At 43.4% G+C, this 23,731-nt stretch overlaps 2 protein-coding genes across 7 annotated transcripts in view; both read right to left on the minus strand.

The window, feature by feature from the left end:
- Positions 1-16,418, minus strand: part of znf704 (zinc finger protein 704) — a 33,881-nt gene extending 17,463 nt beyond the window's left edge. For all 6 annotated transcript variants that reach the window (XR_004776364.1, XM_035528916.1, XM_027006335.2 and 3 more), the window contains exons 1-2: positions 15,164-16,418; positions 11,822-12,030 (exon numbers count right to left, since the gene is read on the minus strand). Coding sequence is in view for 5 of the 6 variants with exons in the window: in XM_035528916.1 (XP_035384809.1) it covers positions 11,822-12,030; positions 15,164-15,421 (467 nt within the window). In the remaining variant the exon portion in view is untranslated. The remainder of the gene's footprint in view (positions 1-11,821; positions 12,031-15,163) is intronic.
- Positions 16,419-16,857: 439 nt separating this feature from the next.
- Positions 16,858-23,731, minus strand: part of pag1 (phosphoprotein membrane anchor with glycosphingolipid microdomains 1) — a 28,474-nt gene continuing 21,600 nt past the window's right edge. The window contains exons 5-7 of the mRNA XM_027006364.2: positions 22,798-23,336; positions 19,921-19,980; positions 16,858-19,627 (exon numbers count right to left, since the gene is read on the minus strand). Coding sequence (XP_026862165.2) covers positions 19,313-19,627; positions 19,921-19,980; positions 22,798-23,336 — 914 coding nt within the window. The 3' untranslated portion in view covers positions 16,858-19,312. The remainder of the gene's footprint in view (positions 19,628-19,920; positions 19,981-22,797; positions 23,337-23,731) is intronic.

A 23,731-nucleotide genomic window follows, 5' to 3' on the forward strand; every position in this document is an offset into this window, starting at 1 on the left:
CCAGTGCCCTGTTTGGCACAGGTCTGTCCCTACCCCACCACATCCCACCCTTGCACAGTGCCCCCCAGAGACTTTCTCCCGCGCATACTGGCAGAGGGACAGCATACGCCTGCACAGAGCACAGGGCCCTGGGGATACTGCTGATCATCACACGGCAGCTCAAGGACACAACACATGCAGTGACATGCAGTCAGATGGAGTTCACCCTAGCAGGGATGAACTGTGGGGCTGGAAGCCTCAAGCCGAACAAAGATTTCATTTTAAGATTTGATATGCTTGTGTTCTTTCCGATCTGCAGGCAGTCAAAACACAGCACAGCTCTGTGCTGTCTTGCTTGGCCTCTATTTATAATCCACTCCCTCCCCCACACCCCCACCGGTGCTGTTTTCGCCATCAGCCGCACACTCATTGCGAACGGCGCAGTGTCATTCACGAGCCCTCAGCTCTCCGATTTCCAAAGACGCAGGAAACGGAAGGCTGGTGCTGGCGCTGGTGCACACACTCAGAGAGCAGCACGCTGAACTCGCTGGGCAGCTTGGCGGTGACATCACACTCGAGAGTGAACAAAGAAATGACAGCTTGTGTTATGGATCATTCGGCATCAAAACAGCTCAGCAATAGAAGCCAACGCCTGAAGCCTTGTAGAACAAAACAAAAACTACAGTGAAAACACAGATATATGACACACGAGCAAAAATGACCAAGTCCATTAAAAATAAGGGCCAATTATTCCTCAGGTGAACATTTTAGTGGACAGGCATGTGGATAAACACATACATCCATGATATATTAAAGGACGGATGTGTATGAAAGCTGATATGTATTACACACCACAACAAGATGTCACACTAGCCCACTTATCAGTCTCCCACCTAACGCGGTTCACAACAGGGACAGCTTTGATAAAGCATGCCACCAATAGCAGGAGTGGAGGGGCAGCCCTGCTGGGGCCGCCACTCTTGGGCCGCAGCGCATGCTGTGTCTGTGGCTCAGCGGACTACCTGAAGGCTGGAAACAAAGCAAGCTCTGGGGCCGTGTAGCACGGCAAAGTCGCTTCCTTCAGAGATCTGCAGACAATGAATGTTTCTGTCTGGCTTAATGAGCAGTGGGAATACGGAGCCGAATCTGCTGTGAGCAGTTCGCTCGGCCGGCACTTTTGCTCCTGAGGGGGGAGGGGGAAGGGGGGTGAGAAAGACAAGAAGAGGGAGATGGGCAGAAAGGCAGCGATGGGAACAAAGGCAACGGCTGAACGCGTCATTATGATGTCGCTGGAAACTGCTGCTCCCACACTCTCACACCCAAGGCAGCGCTGCCTCCCCATAACAGAGCTGACCCTCTGACCTGCGTGCTGCAGGCCGAGAGCAGCCGAGAAGCTGGTGTCACCAGCCCTCACCTCGTTCCAGGGCTGTGTGATGGATGTGAGCACATGCAGCAGTGGCCGTGTCACCCTTATTCTTCCCGCGCTCCAACAGATTGACAGCCTGATTGCAACGCCCCTTCACCTCTCACCCTTTGGTCTCTGGAGCCTGCTCTCCTGTTAATAGCCTGGTCTCTTTGCCAGGCAGACCGAACACCCATGACCTCTCTGTAACAACATGCTGGTTCTAAAACCCTCAGCACCCCACACCCCCCAACACCCCAAGAGAGTCATCTCTGGGATGTAGAGGTGGGGGTTGCAGCATAGGAGCTTGAAAGTGCCTCATAAAACATGCTCAGACTCCATCACACAGGGGAGGGCACGTTATGGCTTCTATCTAACAGTATCATATCCACATTGACTGTGTCAGGACAAAGATCCTGTCATTTACATTTATCTACAGGATAAGGGCTTTTTCTAACAGGTTATGTGTTCTGTAAGGGATGTTACTGTGGCTGCTTCAGGGCTTAATGTGTCCCACTCCCTGCACAAAGTCGCCTTCAGGGTGTGGTGAAGATAGCAGCAATACATTTAGTGGTGAAGAGTCGCCTATGATTTGAACCAGCAGTGGGAATACGGGAATATGATTTGAACCTCTGCTTCTATCCAGGAGAGATCACCATATGATTAATTTACCATCACTGGAAGAGACCACTACCCCCATTCAGCCCAACCCCCACCCACCCCACCTAAGCACAGCCAATAGCAGCACAATGCTGAGATTTATCTACTGTTGCTTAGGGTTTCGGTGGAGTCCATGTACTCAATGGGGGTGAGAGAGCACCAACAACGAGCAGTGCCTTGAAGAAGACACTTATCATCCAGTTATTGCTAACCAGCGAGCTCTGGGTGGCTTTCAGTGTTCAAAATCACCTGATCCCTCCATCTTTACAAAGCACAATTTTTTAAAAAAAATTGCAGGGAGACGATAGTGAGTGAAAAACATCACATAAATGACAGCGAAAACAAAAACGGCAACTTAGCAATGCGGGCAAGCTAGTGTGTTGACGCTGGTGCTAATCGGCAGCAGATGCAGCGGTCAAGGTGCCGCCAGGAGGCTGGTGCTCCCGCCCGGCACCCCGGGGGAGATACACGGGGTAGAGGAGGCGCGGCACGACGTCCCGCACAGTGGAGGACAAATGCCTCTCCTGCAGAGCAGGAAAACGTGAGCCAGGAGACAAAGGGAGAGAGGGAGCAAGAGAGGAAAGGGAGAGAGAAGGAGGAAGGAGGGGCAATTCATCCACACTGTTGGAGATAGGGAGGTAAGGAGGGAGGGAGGGTGGGAGAAAGAGAGCGGGAGAGAGGGAAGGAGGAGGGTCCGCAGCTCTTATTGTCTCGGATTGCGCCTGCACGAAGATGGGTGATGTTTTTATGGCCACCACGTCCTGGCTGTCTCTGTGAGACAACGAGCTGAGACGACGATGAGAGGTGCTGAGCTGGACGCGAGCCTCTGACGAACTTGGCCACCAGAGCGACACGAAACAAAACACACTTGACCAGGGCATGACTCTCGCTACAATCAAAAATCCAGCATGGCAGCAGTAGCCCTGTTTGTGCATATGGTGGTGTTTGTATAAAAGAGAGCGACTGTAGGAGTGAGCAGGTGAATAAGAACGTGACTACACAGTGTGAAAAGGTTTTTGATATATACCAACTCGGTATGGTGTTGCAGCAAGCACATGTGCCAGCGTGGAAAGTGTGTGCGTGCTCGCAGGACAGCAGAACAAAAACCTGCACAACAGCGACAGTGACATGTCAACACAGCTGTCAAGCACATGCAACATAGGGTGTAGTGGGTGAACAAGTGACAGGGAAAAGAAGAAGAAAGGTGGGACAAAGAAAAAGAAAAAGAGGGCAAAATGAAGCAGAGGAGCGAGCGGGGCGGCGCCTCCTGCCACGGCACGCTTTGGGGGAATGCCAAAGCCCCCTCCCTTTCAGCTCCTTCGGTTCCACAGGCACCATCAACACACACAGCCACCCTGCGCTCTGAAAGGAGGCTGTGCTCTAGTTTGGCATGGTGCACACAGCATTGCTTCCAAGCAGAGCAAAGTTCAGCATGTGCACCAAAGCCACTGCCCCTTCCACACGCGCGTGCACATGCAGACACACACAAATGCACACACTCATTCACAGAAACACGAATTCACACACACACACACACACACACACACACACACACACACACACACACACCAAAACACACACACGCGTGCGCTGCTGCTGCCTCTGTTCCTCCTCACGTGACTGCTCCATTGTTTACTTGGCTGAGATGATCCAGTTGCAGTCAGCTCGGACAAGCCTCGTCGCTCGGTGGGGAGGAACACAAGGTGGCCTGTATATAAAGTGGGGCATGGGGGACCGGCAACAGCTGTCACCTCCACTGAACCAGGCCATGGTAAAAGCACCTCACTGGAAACCAATGTGATCATAAACAGACGAGCGATGACACAGGCAACTCAGGGGCAGCACAGGCCATCGAAATGCTAACTCACCCTCACCCTATGTCCCTGTTGCCATGGCACTCCCCTTCACTGACTCTTAGAGGAAATCTGGGTGAGGAAGGTCAGGGCAGCCCAGAGAATGGAGGAGGGGATGTATATTTCTCTCCTATAACCATACAAACACACACGAGAAGGTGAGCACCTTGGATCTCACACCCACCAACCCACCCACCCACACACACAAAGACACACACTATTTCTTCCTGCTCTGTCAGCCATTTCCATATTTGAATTTCAGTTCACATTAAATATTTATGTTATACTCCAAAGTCAACTTACTACATAAAACATCTTAAATTTGCACAAGAAAGAAAAAAAAACCCAACATGATCACTTTACTAAGCCATGAAATGCTTCATTACATGTGGGCTCTGTCACTGGTCTCTGTTGCTAAACAATTTTCCTGTCTGAACAAAAGGGGAAAAGACCTTAAACAAAGGCTTTGTATTCCACAGAACCAAAATCAATACATATACATTTATTCATGTATATACATGCATAAATGCATATACATACACACATACAATGTCATGTATATGCATTTATTCATATCTACACTTCTTGACCTTTAGTGCTCTCGTATATAATCACGTCACTGCAATTTGAGTTATACTCTGCACCTGTAGATCCTCCTCCAAAGAAAATGTTGTACTCTCCTTCAGAAGCCTTTCTCTATGTCCCTCTCTGCTGGGAGTATTCATCTGTACACTTGCCATTTAACACATTCTGTACCACAAACTGTAGGTAGTTTATCACAGGCAGTTGGCTGACCTTTTTTTTTTTTCATGGTCCGAATCATGTCATCCACAGAAACAAAAAGACGCTCCATATGTAAATGGAGCAAAGATCAATATCTTCACTGCAAATGTTAGAGAAACGAGGCTTTGACACACAGGAAAACACAATCAGTACATGTGATTGTCAGTTAGGCTAAGTCCAGGGAATCCTGTCTGTGTGATTGTGCAATAGAAAAAAGTCAAAGGAACCAAAAGCAGAATTGGCTGCTGTCAAGTAGCCATTGCTCAACACGCTAGACCAATGCATCTCTCAGTGACCCTGAGCCCTGAGTACAGAACCAGCCATAATGAGAGCTGTCTGCAAAGGCCATTGGCTTACGTTTAATGCATAAGCCATTCCAGCAAGTATTCTCCTAACATCTGGCACATTACTCTTCCTACATGCTTCCTACTAAGTTGTTTATGGTCTTGACACTTTCATGTGCTCAAGTAGGGTAACCTTGACCTGTGCGGGTTATGATGAGAGCCTCCTGAAGGGGGTCCTCCCTAAAGCCACTGGCTGTGTGTGTGACTAATGTCAAGGTTGAGTTACAGAGCCCCCTTTACCCCAGTACATATAAATAAATCGAGTCTATAAACATGCAGTGTTTAAACAACCGCCAGTGTCCATTTAGCACATCGTACCTTGGTTTCTAAATACACATGTGAGGGAGGAGTACTGATCTCTGACATGCTGTTCTTATCACTTGAACATGCCCGATGCCTGCATCTTAGCCTCCCTAGCAAAGGCGTCACTAATGAGTATAAAGTAGGGGTCTGAAACCCTCTCTGTTTCATGTGATAATTTCTGAGATACCATAAGAGGAATTCAATTTATTGCAGTTAATTATTTTCTCTGGCCTTTATGAAATCAGCTATGCAGCTGGATAAAGATAATGTCATAAAAATACATATTTTTAAAAAAAGATGGTATACTCAGGGTTAACATTTTTATTTGTGAAAACTTAAGGAACCTATAAACTCCTCTGATGTGGCATTCTTCTTAGTGTAAGCAGAGGTATTCCACTTAGTGGGACCAGCATCTGGTCAAAGGGCCCTCTCAATGCAATCCGCATGGGCACCCTCTCAATGCTGGACTGTTCTTCTGGAGACCTCTCCGCTCTCAGCCTGCCAAGCTGTGATAAAAATTGATGAGGGAAACCTAAATTAAATGGAAGTCAATTATGACAGTCACATGTAGTGATCTTAATTAGTATATCTCCATTTAATTAATAAAGGCCATCAATTTGACAGAGATCAATAATTTGTGTCACCAACTATGCTGTCAAAATTGAAAGGTATAATTAGAAATGGCAAAACTGTTTTGCAGGTTTTGTATGAACAAGATTTGTGCAACCTGACAAAATGCCAAATTGCCAGGCTGACTTTGCCCCAAACTCAGAGCTCAGTCCACATGTCTAGTACTGGACTGGCCTGGGCATGTTCTGTACATACTAAGTATTTTCTGCTGATGTAATGAACAGCTAAATACAGAGAACCTCACACCCTTGTCACCTTTTTCTGTGACAGAACAATAAATAAAACAGCAAAGTACATACAGCAAATAAAATCAGCATTTTTATACTTGCCTGACTAAGGTGCACAAATGCATTGAGAATACAGCTTTCACAGCTGCGGTTTCTATCCATGTTTCAAGCACTAGAACATGATCTCATAATTGATGTGATAAAGCATACCTAGTAGGTTTCCCAGAGCTGACCATTAAAATTGTCCGTCTGTGTGACAATTTACTGCATTACTTTGTATTTAATTCATATATTGTATTTAAAATATCCATTAAACAGACACTGGTTATTTCAAAATTTGCATCTTAATAAAGCATCTTATTAACTATCATAACTAAATATGTACTAAGGCAGTATTCAGTTAATCAGAATCTTTTGTGAAAAAAACTGTGAGAGTGAAAATGTTGATGGGCAGGCACTATGCTCTGCTAATAAACTAACTGAATTAATAGTGTGAATACTGATGATGAAATGTCTGGCCTGTTACACTATGTTAATCATTAAGCAAATGCATCTTACATATCCAAACTAGGAGCACACAAGACATTAAACTACTTTATGATTCCCAGCACCTTTAAATTTATTTCCATAATTAGTTTATAGTTTATTTCCAGAATTATATAAACTGTTATTTTTTAATCAAGCAATAAGGTAGCCTTATAATTTATTGACATTTCTATAAATGTATTAGTTTTTATGAAGTAGTTTCAAAGCAGTTAGCTGAACGATATTTCTACCTTCCTGGTTACTTTTAAGTAGCCTGATATAATGGCAATGTCATTATATCTAAAAGCCTCTATACAGCCTTCTACTCAGCTACCAGAACCTCAAATTTAAAAAATGACATTATTGCTCAGTGATATGAGAGGAATTCTTCAGGAACAGCCTTCCTGGCCTCAGTTTTAAGATCATAAAAGCAACTTGTTTTAAGCAATTCTGCATATTTGAAAATCTTCTGTTTAATGTTTTATTGTATTGTTTTGAATCATGCAATCATAATATGAACAATCATAATATAAACAGCAGAACTGTAGCCAACAGCCACCAGCCTTAATGATGAGAGTCTTTACTTTCAGTCTGATGTTCAGGTTGTGGTCTACCATGTATTTTTCACAGCTTCTTGTGGGCAGATCCGATCTGATACAGACTTCAAAAATATTTCAATCATGGTACAATTCAGAGAAGTCACTTAAGGGAGAAAAAATAGCATTAAAAAAAGGACCAAAAGAAGCCCTGCACTAGTGGGCTGCTGAGGAGTTTTCTGGGAGTGAACTGTAACGTGTCCAGCATCAAAGAACTCCAGGCTTTGGAGAATGAGGGGCTTTTCAGATGCTAATCACATGCTCCCCAACCCTGCGCTCCAAGCACAGTCCCCCTCTTAGAGGGAAATTATTTTCTTTGGCAGAGGCTGAACTGCTCTTCTGAGAAACCACACTGCTCAGGCCGAGCCTCCCCTTTCTCCGTCTGATTCACACTCCTCTTTTAACACTGTATGTCTCACCACTGTGGCAGGGCAGAGAAAAGATAAAAGGAAAAGAAAAAGAAAATCCTAGTTGTGAAGGAGAAGAGGGGAATAACAAAGCTGTCACCACATTACCGTGGTTGCAGAGGTTGTAAGAGATCTCATGACGGGGTACCTTTCTTTCCTGAGCTTACCACTGTGCAGCTAAATAGCAGTCTTAGCAAAGGATGTTTTTTCAAAGGGTCTTGAATGCTGTGGATCTGTGCCAACCAATTACCGGTTACTGTATAATCCTACATTTTAAGTTACCTCTGATATACTGTATAGTTTTAATTTTAATTTGACTCTGGGTTAACAGAACTGCAAAGGAGATATAATAAAAAAGAACAATTTCAGTAGGTCAGATTAAAGAATAACGCACATGACACACACGGCCCCATATGTGCAGCAGAAAGCCGAAAGACATCTGCTCCAGCCTCAAACCTGAGAGCTGAGAGCCTGTTGCTGTTTCTACTTCTCAAAACCAAGTTGTGCATTTTCAGTACTTCCCCTAAACCATGCTTCACTTCCTCCACTTGCAATTAGTTGTCTGAAAGCCATTCATCAAAATTTCAGAGCTAGTATGCCACAAGTCAGGTCATCAGCTCTCATTACAATTGGTCATTTCCTGCTATGGGTAAAACACATAACCAAGGGCCCACATCTGCCCCAGAGGAAGGGCATATCTACAGAGCCAGCATGCTTTGGGTAGATTAATACAAAGTATCGAATTATGGACAAACAGAAAACAGTAAACCTCAAATTAGACCACGTTCATATTTTAAAGATGCTACAATTTAATAAAATATTTTCATAAAATTCTCTCTCTAGGGAAGACAGTCAAAGGAAAAAATAGGTCAGTCATCAAACGGAGTCTATTGATTTTTTTCCTGCTGTCAAAATGCTGAATTAGTGTAAACAAATATGACGATCAAAGTTGTACAGCTAAATAACAAGAGCCAAAAAAAAAAGAAAAGAAAGAAAAGCTGACAATGGAGTAAAAGTGAAAGTTGCACATTCACCTCTCCATGGCCATGCAGGACTAGCGTCTGCACAAACATGCATTCTTCCCCATTTGTGCAGTAATTGAACACACCTCAAGCAGCCCCACACTGCTGCCCACTGAGGTTAAAGTGCCTCAGTATCTAGGTTACCGATGGCTGGTATGCAATCACAAGCTCAAGGGTGTGTGGCCGAATCTTTTTAGTCACAATCAGAGAGGGCAAAGTGCACTTAAATTCCTCACGGTCCTATACCTCTAAGGTTCCCGGGCGCCAGTGTTCTAATCTATGCACTCAAAATTCCATCCCTTCTGCACCAAGGTGGATGCAATGCTCATTTCAGAGCAATAGATCATGGTTTCAGGGTAATAATAGTCATCCACTCCTGAGATTACTCCTGAGGTCAGACGAGATGAACTTGAACTTAAATCTGCTCCTTGTGATTATCAAGGGACTCTAGCCATTCTTTCATTCAAGTGCTGTGCGCTCATGTAATTTCACAAAAACCACCAGAACCTCAAGGGCTTGAGCCCACACATTGATCACTCTCCATGTTTCAAACACAAAACAGTGTAAAACTCTGCTTATGGATATGGATGTGTGACAGATGTACTCTGCTCTCTAGTAGTTCTATTGCAACAGGAACTGGGAAAGAACAGAAAACTGAAAAACACACCAATGTATCCATTGCTAAGTCTGTGTTTGTCTGATGCTTCATGCCAGGGGAAAGCCACAATTGTCCATGTGGGAAGTGATAATTGGGATATGGTCCTGTAACTCATCCAAAACTATGTCAGAAAGACTACAAGGGCTTCTGTACACATATTTTAGAGATTCCCATTGGCCAAAAATAGCCAGGTCCTCACTGGTGAAATCTGGTTCTTCACTAAAGTGAGCCACCAAGAGACTGAATGACTGTCATTTTTGTGTAAAGCTTGCACATGTTTCAAAGCTGGTGTGGGAAAGACTGAAATGACACATGATTATGGAATGTGATCCAAATGAAACATGGAAGGGAACACTGGATCTAAACCCAGTGAATGATACAGGCTGCCCTATTAGACCCAAACATAAAAATATGTTACAATTGGCTCAGATATAATTAAATGATTTGATAATTGCTCTGTTCTAGCTCTAACATTGTTCATTTGTGCAGCACCAAACTGTATCAAAACATCAAAGCATAATAAGTCACATAATGAATTTAAAACAGGGACCACTGAAATAATGGGTTGGATTCCTTAGGTTGGATTCCTTCAACTTTAGTTGGTGGCTCAAAGTAAGTCATTATTCAAGGCTTTTTGTGAGGTAAAATCCAGGAAATTGTTTGGAATAACCTGATTACTATTTGTGCTGGATATGTATTTATTTCTTTTATGGTACAGCTTCTAAGCCAATACTCAAGGATATGCTAGTTCAGGACACAGAGCATCCTAAAATTATATTTGTACTGTTCTGGGTCAAACAATTTGGTGGATGTGGATAGTTAAAAATGTATACCTTACTAATAAACTTGGGTAAAATAATTAACATCTCTACACATAAAACAAACACACTCACTTGACATTTTATTACAAAAACACTATTTGCAAACACTAAAATCTAAAATCTAAAAGCCATCTGGAGCCAAATACAATTTGTGTTAGCCATCCTCATGCCATTCTTCGGTGGTCAGCTCGTGAAAGTAGGACCAGTGCAGATATTTTTGGATGTTAGACCTCTCTTAACATAGCACGATTTATATCATCTATCGACTAGCTATTAATCAATGGCTTGGACTATTGGATGTTTTTTGGCAACAGGCCACTGTTAGTTAGCAGCAACACTAACACATGTTTAAAAAAAAAACAATAAACAAGCAAAGAAACAAACAAAAAGCAAGAAATCCAGAAAGATCAGTGTCTGACAAAAGTGTCTACCTCAACACCTACAGTTATGCTGCTACCATGATAGCATTAATGCTGAGATGAGAATGGTTTGTCATCATAGCAACACACATAGCAACACACAATTCATTTAATGGATCAACAGAAAGTGAATTGTGCAAGGAGATCAATACTTCATCAACAAATAGATATCCTGAACTGAATTAAAGTAAGAGACTTGCATATCTATATATTATTTATATATGATTTATATATTATTCTTCTTTGCTGAATTGCACACAACATCAAAAAATAGAGAGATTCTAAAAACCCAAACAGCCACCAGTTTAGACAATAACTTAAAGTTCATACTGATGTAGGGGCCTTGAGTGAGAGCTGTCCTGTTCTAAACTAATCTGTGGCCATATCAGTGTTGCCAGTGTAATGGAAAACAACAGCAGGAGGGTGAATGACTGAGCTTTAATGAAATGCAACATGCCTCTTCCCCTGCATGTACTGCACACCTCATAGCCCACAACTAATCAATCATTCACACAGGCCTCTACCTTCCACATAGCTCTTTTTAACTGGGTCCAATACATGATATGTATTGTTGAGTCTTTTCATCTTAATTAGCAAAAATTTAAGATTAAGCAACTGTTTTTGGTGCCGAGGTCTGACACAGTTGTTTACAGCAAATCTTTGAGCATAAAGTTTTTTAAGCATAAAACTTTGAGTTCAATAATAGAATAATTACTACCATGTTTTGCTGTATTTCAACAAAATCAACCATGATGGAGGACCAAACTTTAAAAATCATTAGAAAAAAGTTTTAGACAATCTGTGGAAGATAACCCATATTTTAATCTTTGAATCCAATTTATTAAAGTATTAAAAGCAAATGTTAAACACAAATATACATTAAATAATTTAAGAATCTTTAGAATACTGTAATGAGGCTGATTTTTTCTGTACTAAAAATACTTTTGTCTGCAAATATTTTTTCCTGTCCTTTACTCAGACATTTACAATGAACAAGTATATACTGTATTTATACACATCTATAGATACAAAGATGTTTATAAGATGCTTATGAAAAGATGTTTATAAAACCTCCTCTCAGGCAGGTTATATACAGAAGGCAGGTCAAAATAGATCAGCCTTAGTATCAGCATCACTCTTACAATTCTTATGCCTGCCTGTGAGGAACGCTGTGTCTGTTGCGTGATCCTACCTGGCATGGGGCACATCGATGCTGGAGGAGACCACCTTGCGCTTCTGCTCCAGCAAAGAGACAGAACGGGTGTGGTCCTTGTCCTGCTCGGGTGCCCGGCCCAGCCGCCTGGGTTCTTCAGGGCCCTCGCGTCCAAGCGGGGTGCTCTCGCTCCTCTGCACACTTGGGCACACTGCTGGCCCATCCCGCTGGCTGCCGTTACAGGAATTCTGCAGAGGGAAACAGACGCAGTCCAGTGAGTGGAAGAAAACATCTCCCGCCCATGCAACATCCGCCACAAACACTTTCTCCCCTGTAAGCGGTGCCAGGCACTACAGGCTTGTTTACCTTTCTGGCAAGTAATGATCCAATCGCCTACTACAGCTCGTTTGTTTGCAAATGCAAGGCTGAGAGAGACATACACCAGCAAATTCACTGCTGTGGGGGCCATTAATGTTTTAATACTAATAGTGTTCAATACTCACACTGGAGCAAGAAACTGGATCAAGACATTTCCTTCCCCAGACAGCAGACCTATTTGTTCAGTGCAGAGCATCTGCGCAGATCGCTGCACTGCTGACAAAGAGAGATTAAATCCCTCTGCACTCCCACTTCCCCGCTGTGCACAAAAGCCGTCGGTGGCGCCGCTGTGGCCGAGCCGAGCACTCCTCTTCTCCTCTGCGCCCACTCACCACAGCAACCATGCACGCCTCAACTACATCCGTGACTAACCCTCATGGGGTCCCAAGACAGCCCCCCCCCCGCCCCACACAGCACCCAGAACCACTGATCCTATTGCAAGGACCACACCATCCAGATCATTATCTCCTATTAATGAGATGAGTGTGACACAGGGTAAAGCCTTAGACAGTTCATCATGCAATACCTTGAGCTTTTTTGAGTTTGATTTAATAAAATAAAAAGGAATAGAAGGCTGTACACAAAAAACTCACCCATATACCAGATTGCTGCACTAAAGCATACACATTACTCATTCAGTGAGAGGGCTGTTGATCTTAAAGACATTATACTGGATGTCCATATGTTTAACTCCATCATACAGCTCCCAGGGAATAAGCATAACGATATTTCATAAAAGTAAGAAATTAAAGAACATTGGGTTCCAAGATCAGGTTAGGCATGTCAAAACTGTCCTCTACTGTGAAACATGTATGTCAAAACATAAAAGAGTTTGCAAGTTCATATTTATATTTATCACGCCATCAGTCTCAGTTCTACTGCAACTCTCTCCCTCCCTCCCTAACTCTTTCTCTACCACCCAAAATGACAGTCAAAAATACTTCATTCCTTACCCTCCCTCAGGTAAAACTTTGTACCAACCAGAGTGTACACACTTTAAAATGATCAAATGGGCCTGTGTCATAATTTAATTGTGTCAGTCAATCAATTCGTAATCCAATGTGCACAGACAGATTTTGTTTATCAAGTTTGAATTAAATTAAACACATTTTAATTCTATAGATTTAATTGGACTTGAGTGCATGATGCATATAGATGAGTGTTCCATTTATAATTTTTAATTCCATTTATAATCTTCATTTATAATTTATAGATTAAACAAAGAAAAGCATGCCCTCGTTGTACATTTCTCACATAGGTTACTGTGGCACGCATTTCCAGACAGAACATACTGGGAACACACTTAATGCTGGTTAGAGACCACCCTCATTTCGGTCAGACACCACCCTCCATTTTGGCTCAGACTTTGATTTAATCTAACAAAGAAGCACTTAAGACTTGCAACTAAATATTTATTTCTCTCTCTCAGTTGAGCAAGCCTTCACCCTAGCAATGGGTTATGGTTATGGTCTATAGTAAAGTCTAGCAATGGGTTATGGTTATGGTCTATAGTAAATCTAGCTGTTAAGGCACATCAATGACCACAGCGCTGTCCGTCTGCCGTGGTCAGATCACTCATCCATCACGGCCCAGTCTAGGCTCACACCCCATGCATGCTGTTCTGTGCCTTAACAATGACATGCAGAAAGAAGCATCACTTCCCAAAGCCCATTAATGGAATTACACAGTGGAAATGAAAACAGGGACAAAACAACAACAACTGTCCTCCTTTGTCTTGAGGGCTTGCATATATCGACATTCGAAGCAAAGCCCCTCCCCACACGAGTCAACAAGTGGCATTCCCCTAGGCTGAACAAGGCTGAGGCAGGCTTCCGGGCACCCTGCCAGGGACACGGGCTCCCACACACACGCCCAATGAAGCGCTTCGCCTTGCTGGCACACCACAGCTGCTGCTCTGGGACGCCCTGTCCCACCTGAGTTTCACATCCTCAGTCATCCCCCTTCTCATTGTGCTTCCTATAGTCCGACTTTTAATTTGGCCCTAGCACTACAGCACAAAAACAGTGAACTTTGAATAGACCACAGCTCCTAAGCACACGCAAAGTAGTGCCTAGTTTGCTGGCGGGCAATCCAACATGTCTCGTTTGAGGTTCAACTCCAGGGATGTCTGGACTAATGTACCTTTAATCAATGTTGCTTTTAATGTTAATCACGGGAGGGAGCCATAGTGCTCCATGAACAAATAAACCAAAAATACAAACCAAATTTGGCACCTCAAATGTGCCTGTCTGAATGTTGGTAATGATTCTTTGCAATCATGGAACCCATAATGAGACACTGACAAATGTCCAACAGTTGCTGTGATCAAGTGGCATTTTGGTTATTTATAGTTAGCCATTTTTATTACATTTTTGCTCATCGTTGTTTTGACCTTTTGTGAGACAACATGCTGCACCTTTAAAATTAAGTCAATTGGGTCATTTAAAGTCTTTGTTTAGCTATCAATTCCAGACTAAGTGCCGTCCTACACTTGGTTAAGCTTGCAAACATCACCATGCATTACAATTCCTGAACACATAACTTGCTTTTTGTTATTAAAAGATGGATTAATAATGTCTAACACAAAATATTATAACTACAGCAGTAAGAAATTAGATCTTTTACAAGAAACAAAATCATAACTAGCCGGTTTCGATGTGAGGAGGAAGATGAGAATGGAGGTTGTTATGAACAAACATAGATGCTGTTGTTGTCCAGAATGCTGCAGAGCGTGTTTGCCAGTTATCTACCCAGTAGGTCAAAAATAAACAGCACAGAGCTCATAGGACACTTCTCGCAATATCAACTGTTACACGTTACTCTAAAGATTTTTTACAATGTATTACTAGCATACGTTGCTCCATTAAGTACAAACACCGCTCTCATTGTTAAAGTATAAGGCAGCCCAGTGCAACGGCGAGTACAGTGACCGATGCGTAGACTGGCACAAGGCTCGGTGTAGATAATGCTGCAAAACAAAAACAAGCTGAGGTGGTCACACACCTTCAAGCTCGACTTCAGCGGTCCCTTTGCGGCCATCTGAGCAGATCCAATGGCAATTTCTTCTTCGGAATACTCTTTCAGGCTTCCGTCTTGCATGAGCACGGTATAAACATTGCACCGATGTCCGGCTGAAGCGTCTCTGTTGTCTTGTTTGACAGCCTGCACCACTCCGGTGAGCGGCGCCGCGTCCCCCGTTGGACCCGGCGCGTAGACTCGGCTTCCGATTATAGAGCGTTTTACGAGGCGCCTGGTATGCATAGCTAGATTATGATGTCCTAAATCACAAATTTTAAACGTGTTGATGAGTACACACGTTGTTTTAATACGGGGAAGTGTCGAAATTAAGATGGCAAAACCGCAGCTGAATGAATGCGCGCTCTTCAAATGCAAAACGAACACAGGACGACAACATTTTTAGCGGCATTCGTTTCGCCATTTGATCCGAGCTACAATAAGGCGCCTATAATGTAAAGGGGCTTTTTAATTAATGCAAAATGCTATGCAAAATTCGGATACATAAGCTAGCAGTTCTTTGCTCGATAACCCCTTCGTCCGACCGGCAACCGATCTTTTTTCTTTCGACCTGTTTGTTTTCCTAGCCGTCCCCTTAAACTCGCGAGATTACAAGAAAACACGGAACGGCAAATTCGTTTCGGACCGCAAAGGACATTACATGAGTTTACCAGTGAAAAGTGTAGGCTGGTAATATAAACTGCGTCGAATACCAGACTTCAGACTTGTACAAAACATCGGCGATTCAATGAGATGTCATTCGTCCTGCAATGGCATGCAGTATGTAGTCTAACTCCGGACGCAAACGAAGAAAGGCTCCATTCCGTACTGTCGTCCACGAGCCTGTGTCTCTACCGGCGGAATTCTGGCTACGAACATGTGCGGTTTCGCGGCAGACATGCGCTTCCATTGGCTGAGTGCGCACACGCCTCCGCGGGTTTACGCTCTCCTCCGTGTGTCAGTTTCCCTCCTGATACAAAGTAACGGAAGGCAGAACGGGAGCTCCATTCAAAACAATGACGCAAGGCCAGAGCGGAGCTTAGGTGCAAGGGCGAAGCAATGCACAACATGTTAACACGTTCATCCGCCTCGACTAGACTAGGTATGTCCAATTCGAGGCGATAGTACATGAACTTTGGCTTCAGCGAATGAATGACAAGCTCCTGGTATTGGAATCACTAACGTTTTCGGTGTTAAAGCTGTAGATGTTTTTATCTACGCAACTGATTCTGTCGTACGCTTGTTCACCTGCAGGGGAAGTGGTAGTATAAAGCGCTGTTTCGAGTATTAAACAGCCCTGTTTCGAAGGCCTACTGAACAGATATAAAAATCATAAACATTACGGTTAGTCATGTTTATATTGGCTACTAAATTATTACTAAGGGTATTCGATATTTTTTTTAATATGTAAGATTTGCACCATACCCATAAATTTAATTGCAGTAAATTTAACTGCATTAAATTGCATTACATTTACGTTACAGGTAATGTACTTCTAGAAGTTAAAAATCATTATGTCTACAATCTATTATGTGTCCCATGTTGTGCAAGACTGTAATACCTGGCTTTATGGAGCACAAACTGCAAAAGTTATGTTCTGAGAGAACAGACACTAAAGAATTTGTCTTCTTGTTTTAGTACTTTTTATAGTGCAGTAGGTGTGGACATATAAAACACTGGTATTAGTCCAACATGGCTGCAGTATTTATTTGGCAAACAATACTTTAAAAAGATTATGATATAATCAAATGTAATCATACATACGTTTTACAATGAAGATACACTGAATTCACAAGCAAAACGTTTCACCATGATATTAGATAAAGGAAGTACCCTCACAATGCAGAATTTGTACCAAAAAAGTGTACCATTATTGCAAAACAATGACAGACAACACTGCATTTCACCAAACAGGATCCAATGTATAGTGCACCTGATCTATCAATCATACTTCAGGCAGTGTATGTATATATTTTTTTGATGTTCACAAAACGTGCAGAATTCCCTTTAGGCAATCATAGCACATCCACAATACTATGCCAGTATGTGTGCTTCACCAGCCAGAGAGAAACACAAAACACACTGAAACCTTTATTTAGAGTCAAATGATTAAACTGTTCATATATCATACTATGTTAAAACCAATCAAAGTTATAGGTAAACAAGTCTGAGCATGTTTTTGCCACATGCAGTGTCTATGTAGGATATGATTTTGAATCTGAAATTAAAACAGCTCATCAACAGGGACTATTTAAACTGAACATGAACATATAGTTGCCAGATGATTGTTATGTAGCAGTACCATGGAGTTTCTTTGTTTTACAGCTTTAGAATTTTACCCATTTTAGGCAACAGAAATGTCTCAAAATAGTGAATGTATTCGATACATTTAATCAATACTGCTAAATTAAACAACTTTGATTATTCTTTTTTCACACACACACACACACACACACACACTTCCAAATACATTCAACATCACAAATAATTTATGAATAGTTTACAGAATTCTAAAACTTACCAGCAGGAAATATGGTTTTACCATGATTATCAGCCTTGAAAAAATAAGCAGTTCTGTATGTACCATAAGAGGTGATTTTATAATCAGCACCTCTCACTTTGAACTCCACGGACACATTGTGACCGCAAATGACACATTTAAAAAAAACAAAAACCAAAAACAAACAAACAAAAAAAAAACATGGTTTAATTTATATTCATTGCATGCTCTATGTTTTAAATGCCTTCTGCACATAGACTAGCTGTATGTTGGTGCTGCGGCAGGGAGCGGGCGGGTGGGCAGCCCAGCCTGGGTCAGAGCACAGAGCACAACTTGGCTCCTCTATCAGAGAGCACACTTATCAGTGTGCAGTGCATGAATAAAGCGTCGTAATGACAGCACAGCATCCCTTTGTAGTACCCAAATATTCACATAACCATCACACTAAAATTCTTTAAGATAGTTGTGGCAGTCACAAAACTGAAGCTTCTGTATCAAAATGGAATGAAAAACAAATAATCAAGAATCCATTTGTGCTACTAATGGCATATTAACCAGTGGCCCCACTGAAAAAGAAACTCATTGCCCCCTGCTCCCATAAATATATATGGGGCCCAAATATATGTATGTATGTATGTATGTATGTATGTATAATGAACAAAAAAGGTGTAATTTGCTTATTTTCTTGCTATTTTTGTAAAGTCTATTTAAGTCAATGCTCTTAAGGCCTGCACTCGCTGAGTTGAAGTTCATGTGATGTGTCTTGTACTCAGCAAAATCATCCAATAGACTTCAAGTCCAAATTCCAGTCTCTGACATTTTCAATTCAATTCAACAGTTGTACTCTCTCCTGGCTACTGAAGCAAGCATCTATTTTAAGAAGCTTGTTTAATTCAGTCATGCTTTTCGCTTATGAGCTCTGCTTTTGTGGCTGGATTTACTTAGCATCTTCAAAGCTACTACCAGTACAGCACAGAATACATAAAAATTCAAAGCCTCCATTAACCTAAATGTTAACCTAAATGTTTGAGCTAGACTACTTATTTGAATTGCAATAAATATATATGTCATTGCTAATGTGATTCTGGCCAAATAAGTATTTTTCTGAGAATTACTATGCTATGTGCATATTTTCATAAAATACATATTTTGATATATTTTAATGGAATTACTTTCATGTTTTAGGATTTTGGAGTTCTAAACAATGAATATATCATGTTTGAAAGAACAATTTGACCATTTGTCTACCATGGATGAGACACTTTATGAAGGGCATAAATGAATGTCAGGGCAGGCTGGTGAGGGATATTATTAAGTTTAAGGATCTGACTGGGCATTATACATGTTTGGTCCTGCATGTTTTCCCTGACGGAAAACATCCATCTGGAATAGTAACGAGCCCATTCACCCCCGTGTAACGTGTGTTACACTACTGGCCACAGCACATCAGATCAGAAAGATGTCTTGGGTCAAATCATTTCTTATTAGGAAACGAACACAATGCGTGTGGCAGCATGACCTCAAAGTATGTAGCAATGTATAATTACTTGGGTGGGTAAGTGCTAAACTGAGTCAGTACGAGTAGAAATCCCGTTTTTGAACACGAAGGCCTGCTGACAGGCAGTGCTGTGTTGCCCTCAGAGGCGGGATGTCTCCCTGTTCAGGCCCAGCTCTCCCACGGTCTCATAGTCAGGTTCCGCCTGCCCGTTTGCCTGCTGCTCTTCCTCTGGAGCCTTGGGAATCCTGATGGTTTCATATCCAGGGTCCACGCTCTCCACAGCCTCCTCGAGGGGTTGCTCGCCTGGTGGCGATGGGCACACATCCCTCACAGTGGCGTACAGGTCGCTGGAGGTGGACTCTGACCCCAGACCTGTGATATCTGCGATGCAGCTGTAGTCGTGCTCTTTCTCCTCTGCCACTGGCTTATCTACTGTGGAGTAAACAGCTGAGAGCTGCATGTGAAGAGGAAGGAGACGTGAGTAAGGAATCTTTCCCTGAGGAGCCAAATCCTCTTCTGGCCTCTCTGTCTAATTCATTTATAGAGACCATACAGGACAGGAAGTAAAGTAAAGGTGGCACGCTATTACTCTGTTGGTTTACACTGGCAATTATTGACTTTATTTCTGTTTTAATAGGCCTAACACTTTATTTTAATACACCATAAATACTTAATCTCTGGGCAGCTCGAGATCTAAATCAGTATAAAACAAGGACTTAAACAGAAAACGGCTCAGAGGTAACCTACCTCGTGGTCTGAAGATACAAAATCCTCGGGGTCTTGAGGGCTTGACAATAGTGAATGTGACTGTAAAACAATAACACATTACCTCATTAGTGAGAATTTATCTCCATTTTATCTGTTTACACACAGCAAAGGAAGCCTTATACACACACTTCTATTCAGCTCTCATTAAAGTGAACTGTAGTGACACATTCCTTATTTAACAGTCTCCTGTACTTGAATACTCATTCCCTATCTTGGCGATCGTCATTGTACCCACACAAAGGAGATCGATATGTGAGTCATTAATTAAGAAACTAAATCCTACAGTCAGTCAATAATGAACACCTTGCATGTCTGCAAAGGTATATCAATTTTGGAGCCAGTGATTTGCCCATCATGGAATATACAGTTAAAGTGCACTTTGCTGTCAGTGTGCTGAGATTAACAATGGCTTAATACGAAAATACGAAATTCAGTTTCTCACAAAGTAGCAGGGAAGGGTCATTTGTGAGATTAAGGCACCTTGTCTCAGTGAACTTGAAAGTGTGTTTACATGGATACAAATTATCCAAAGTGCACAGGCTCAGAGATGTGCTTTGATATTGGTTCAATTAGCAAACCAATTAATTTAATAGCCTGTGATATGCTTGGCTGTGGAAAAGGGGCATGTGTGAAAGAGATGAGAGACAGGCCATTAGGAATGACAGGCCGATGTAGGAGAGCATTGGGTAAGGGGACCGTGCCTGGAATAATGCTTTCAGCTATGTCAGTTAATGAAAATAAAAGTCTGGTTTTCACACTGATATAAGAACACATGCTCATATATGGCAGCACAGTGTGCTCAGGCAATGACAAACTGGAGTCCTGACATGGTGATATGCAGTATAATGTGAGGGGCATCACAGATGGTGGGGGGAGAAGGGGTCCCTGCATCACAGCCCACAACCTGCCACACTTTTTACATCACCACCACACAGCGTTTATGCTAGAAATAAATAAAATAACTTCTCCTCCACTCTGCAGCTTCATGACAGTTTTATTGGTTTGGTTCGTTGGTTACAGAACTACAGAGGCACAGTTCCATCCGACAGGTGGGCCACCTGCCAGCATGCCCAAAAAGTAAATCTTGATGAGCCATTCTGCAAAGGTGCATTTGATGTTGGTTTTTAATAAACGAAGGGATTCCCTTGCCGTGCCAACCACCCCTTGAGCTGCAGCTCATTAAGAAGTTCTCCCACCAGCAACCCACACAGCCATACACCCCTAAATCTCACATACACTCCTACACATACACATTATTCACACCTGGTCTATGCTGTTGTGTGGCTTTTTAATTTCCCCTTGCTGTTTGAAATGTGTATGACCTGGTGAATATGGAAACTAAGCAATGTATGAATGAGAAGTAGTTTGTGAAGGAGGCAACGCCCTTATATGAGGACTGTAAACTTAATTTCACACAACCTTTCAAAATCCTGGCATCCTTGAACGAGTTCTCATGAGAATATATGATGGAACACTGATCAGCTTAACATGAAGCTATTACTCTTATGCGTGTTTCTGTGTGTGCACCTGTGTACTTGTGTACACAGCACTCCTGATGCCGTGTGTGTGTGTGTGTGTGTGTGTGTGTGTGTGTCCCACTGCTATTTGACAAGGTCTCACACACAAACACGGACCCCACACGCAGAAACACTCCTCCATCCCATTCATCATGGAGGCAGGCTGTCAGTCAGACGGCAGGGCTGCTCCAGGGGCTGCGTGCAAGCCCGACGCTTGTCCAGAGCGCTCCAAAAGCCTGGCTAGCACAAGACTCCCTCCCAGCCACAAGATCACATCTCTAGGGCTGCTGATTAGGTGTGAATGTGATTACTAACAGAGGACATTGCCTTTGATTCAGAGCAGCATTGCTGTTGCGAAAAAGGATCACTGTGGGAGAGAATTTGAGACGTAACAAGCAGTCTTGTAATGCTTCATATACACTGAAAAATCCTCCAACTGCAACAGGACTGCACTGTGCCCTAACCCCAGCTAAAGATCCCCACATACTGCAGTGCTCCAAATGAGCTGGCTAGCATCTTGCCATGTGACATTAATATGTTCCCAACACACACGAGCACACACTACAAAATCACCACCAGTCCTCTCATGCATGCATGCAGACATCGCAGTAAAGGTCAAGCCTAAACGCAGCGCAGGCCGTATGGGTGCGGAGGGAGGGGAAGCAAGCACGGACTGCACCGCGCAACGGAGGGAAGTGCTGACTTTATAGCACATGAGGTCCACGAGGGGGGAAGTCATGCTGGAAAGCATCAGGTGCCCATGTGCAGGAACAAGAGCAGAGGGGCAGGCCTGGCTGTCAGACCGCCAAATCCTTTATTACCAATGAACTAATTGGATAGAGGAACGAAGACAAAAGTGGGAAGGAGGGCCGGAGACAAAGGGAAGACCAAAGCTATTTTGGTGCCAATGGAGGGATGTGGGGTTTTTTGTGTGTGTGTGTGTGTGTGTGTGTGTGTGTGTGTGTGTGTGTCTGTGCATGTGTGTGTGCGCGTGTATGTGCATGCATATGTCTGTGTGTGTGTGTGTGTGTGTGTGTGTGTGTGTGTGTGTCTGTGTGTGTGCACGCACAGGCATTTTTGGGCCTAAAGCCCATCCCAAGAACCCCACACAGTTCTGCTGGCAGGTGCAGGAGGAGGTGTCCTCACCCCTCTGCAGATGGCTTCATTCAGAAACTGCAGCCATGTAAAAGCTTGTAATTAAGCAGCTGGTGCGAGCTATTGTTCTCTATTCACATCGAACTCCAGCTCCCACCGCTGTGGGACAGAAGAAACCCTAACTCCACCAACAACCATGTTCTCTGCCTGCACGGATGCCATACACCGCTCCAGGCTCCCTCACCTGGCCGTTGTGCAGGCCATTGATCTGCTGGCTCTCGGTCTTGTCCAGCACTTTGTGCGGTATGGGTGGAGGTTTCTCTTCCTCTGGCTCCTCAGGAGGCATACTGGCTGCTGAGCGCCGTGCTTCCACCTCAGCACTGTAGCGGCTCTTCTTTTTGAGGTTGACAGAGGCGTATTCAGCACCATTGGGTAGGGCATGGTGCTCGGGCGTAGCCGGCGCATGACTTGGGAGATCATTGGCCAGGTCAGCAGGGTCTTCCGCAGCACTGGGTGGAGCCAGGCCCTTCAGCTCCTTCACTGTTTCATAGAGGGAGTCCTCAACACTGGCATCGCGCGATGTGCCATCCTTCAGCACCTCATAGGTGCCATCACCGGAGGCCCCGGGCCCATTGGTTGGCACCACCGACCCCTGCAGGGTGCTGGAGGCTGGAATGCTGGGCAGCTCGCGGTCCTGAGGGCACTTGGAGGAGCGGAGCTCCGACAGGCTGGACAGCATCTCCTCTGAAGGGTGCGGACTGGTGTCCATGGCGTCGGTGAGTACTACCGCCAAAGAAGAAAACAAAGACTGAAATTGAAGCAGGTCCAGTTCAAACCAGCAACAAGTATCAATCTCTTCCTCACACCACTGTATTAAAAATACTTTGTACTTGTACACCTGCAACCATGCTACCTTATTGAGAATGGTCCAGCACCTAATAATACCAGCCACAGTGCTCCTGCAGTCAGAAACTAACCAGTGACGAATAGAGCAGAGGGTGGCTGACAAGTTTGGCATGCTAATAGAAAACTAAGAATCAGAAAACTAATCAGTCTAATCAAATACAAAAACAGGTGTATCCCTTCCAAAGGTCAGTGAGTATAGGTACAAGTTGGGTGGCTCTCAAAGTGGCTGTTGAATTTGCTTGAGTCAGAGCAGGGCACATGCATATTGTGTG

This window comes from Electrophorus electricus, chromosome 8, assembly GCF_013358815.1.
Source record: "Electrophorus electricus isolate fEleEle1 chromosome 8, fEleEle1.pri, whole genome shotgun sequence".
In the NCBI taxonomy this organism is placed as follows: Eukaryota; Metazoa; Chordata; class Actinopteri; order Gymnotiformes; family Gymnotidae; genus Electrophorus; species Electrophorus electricus.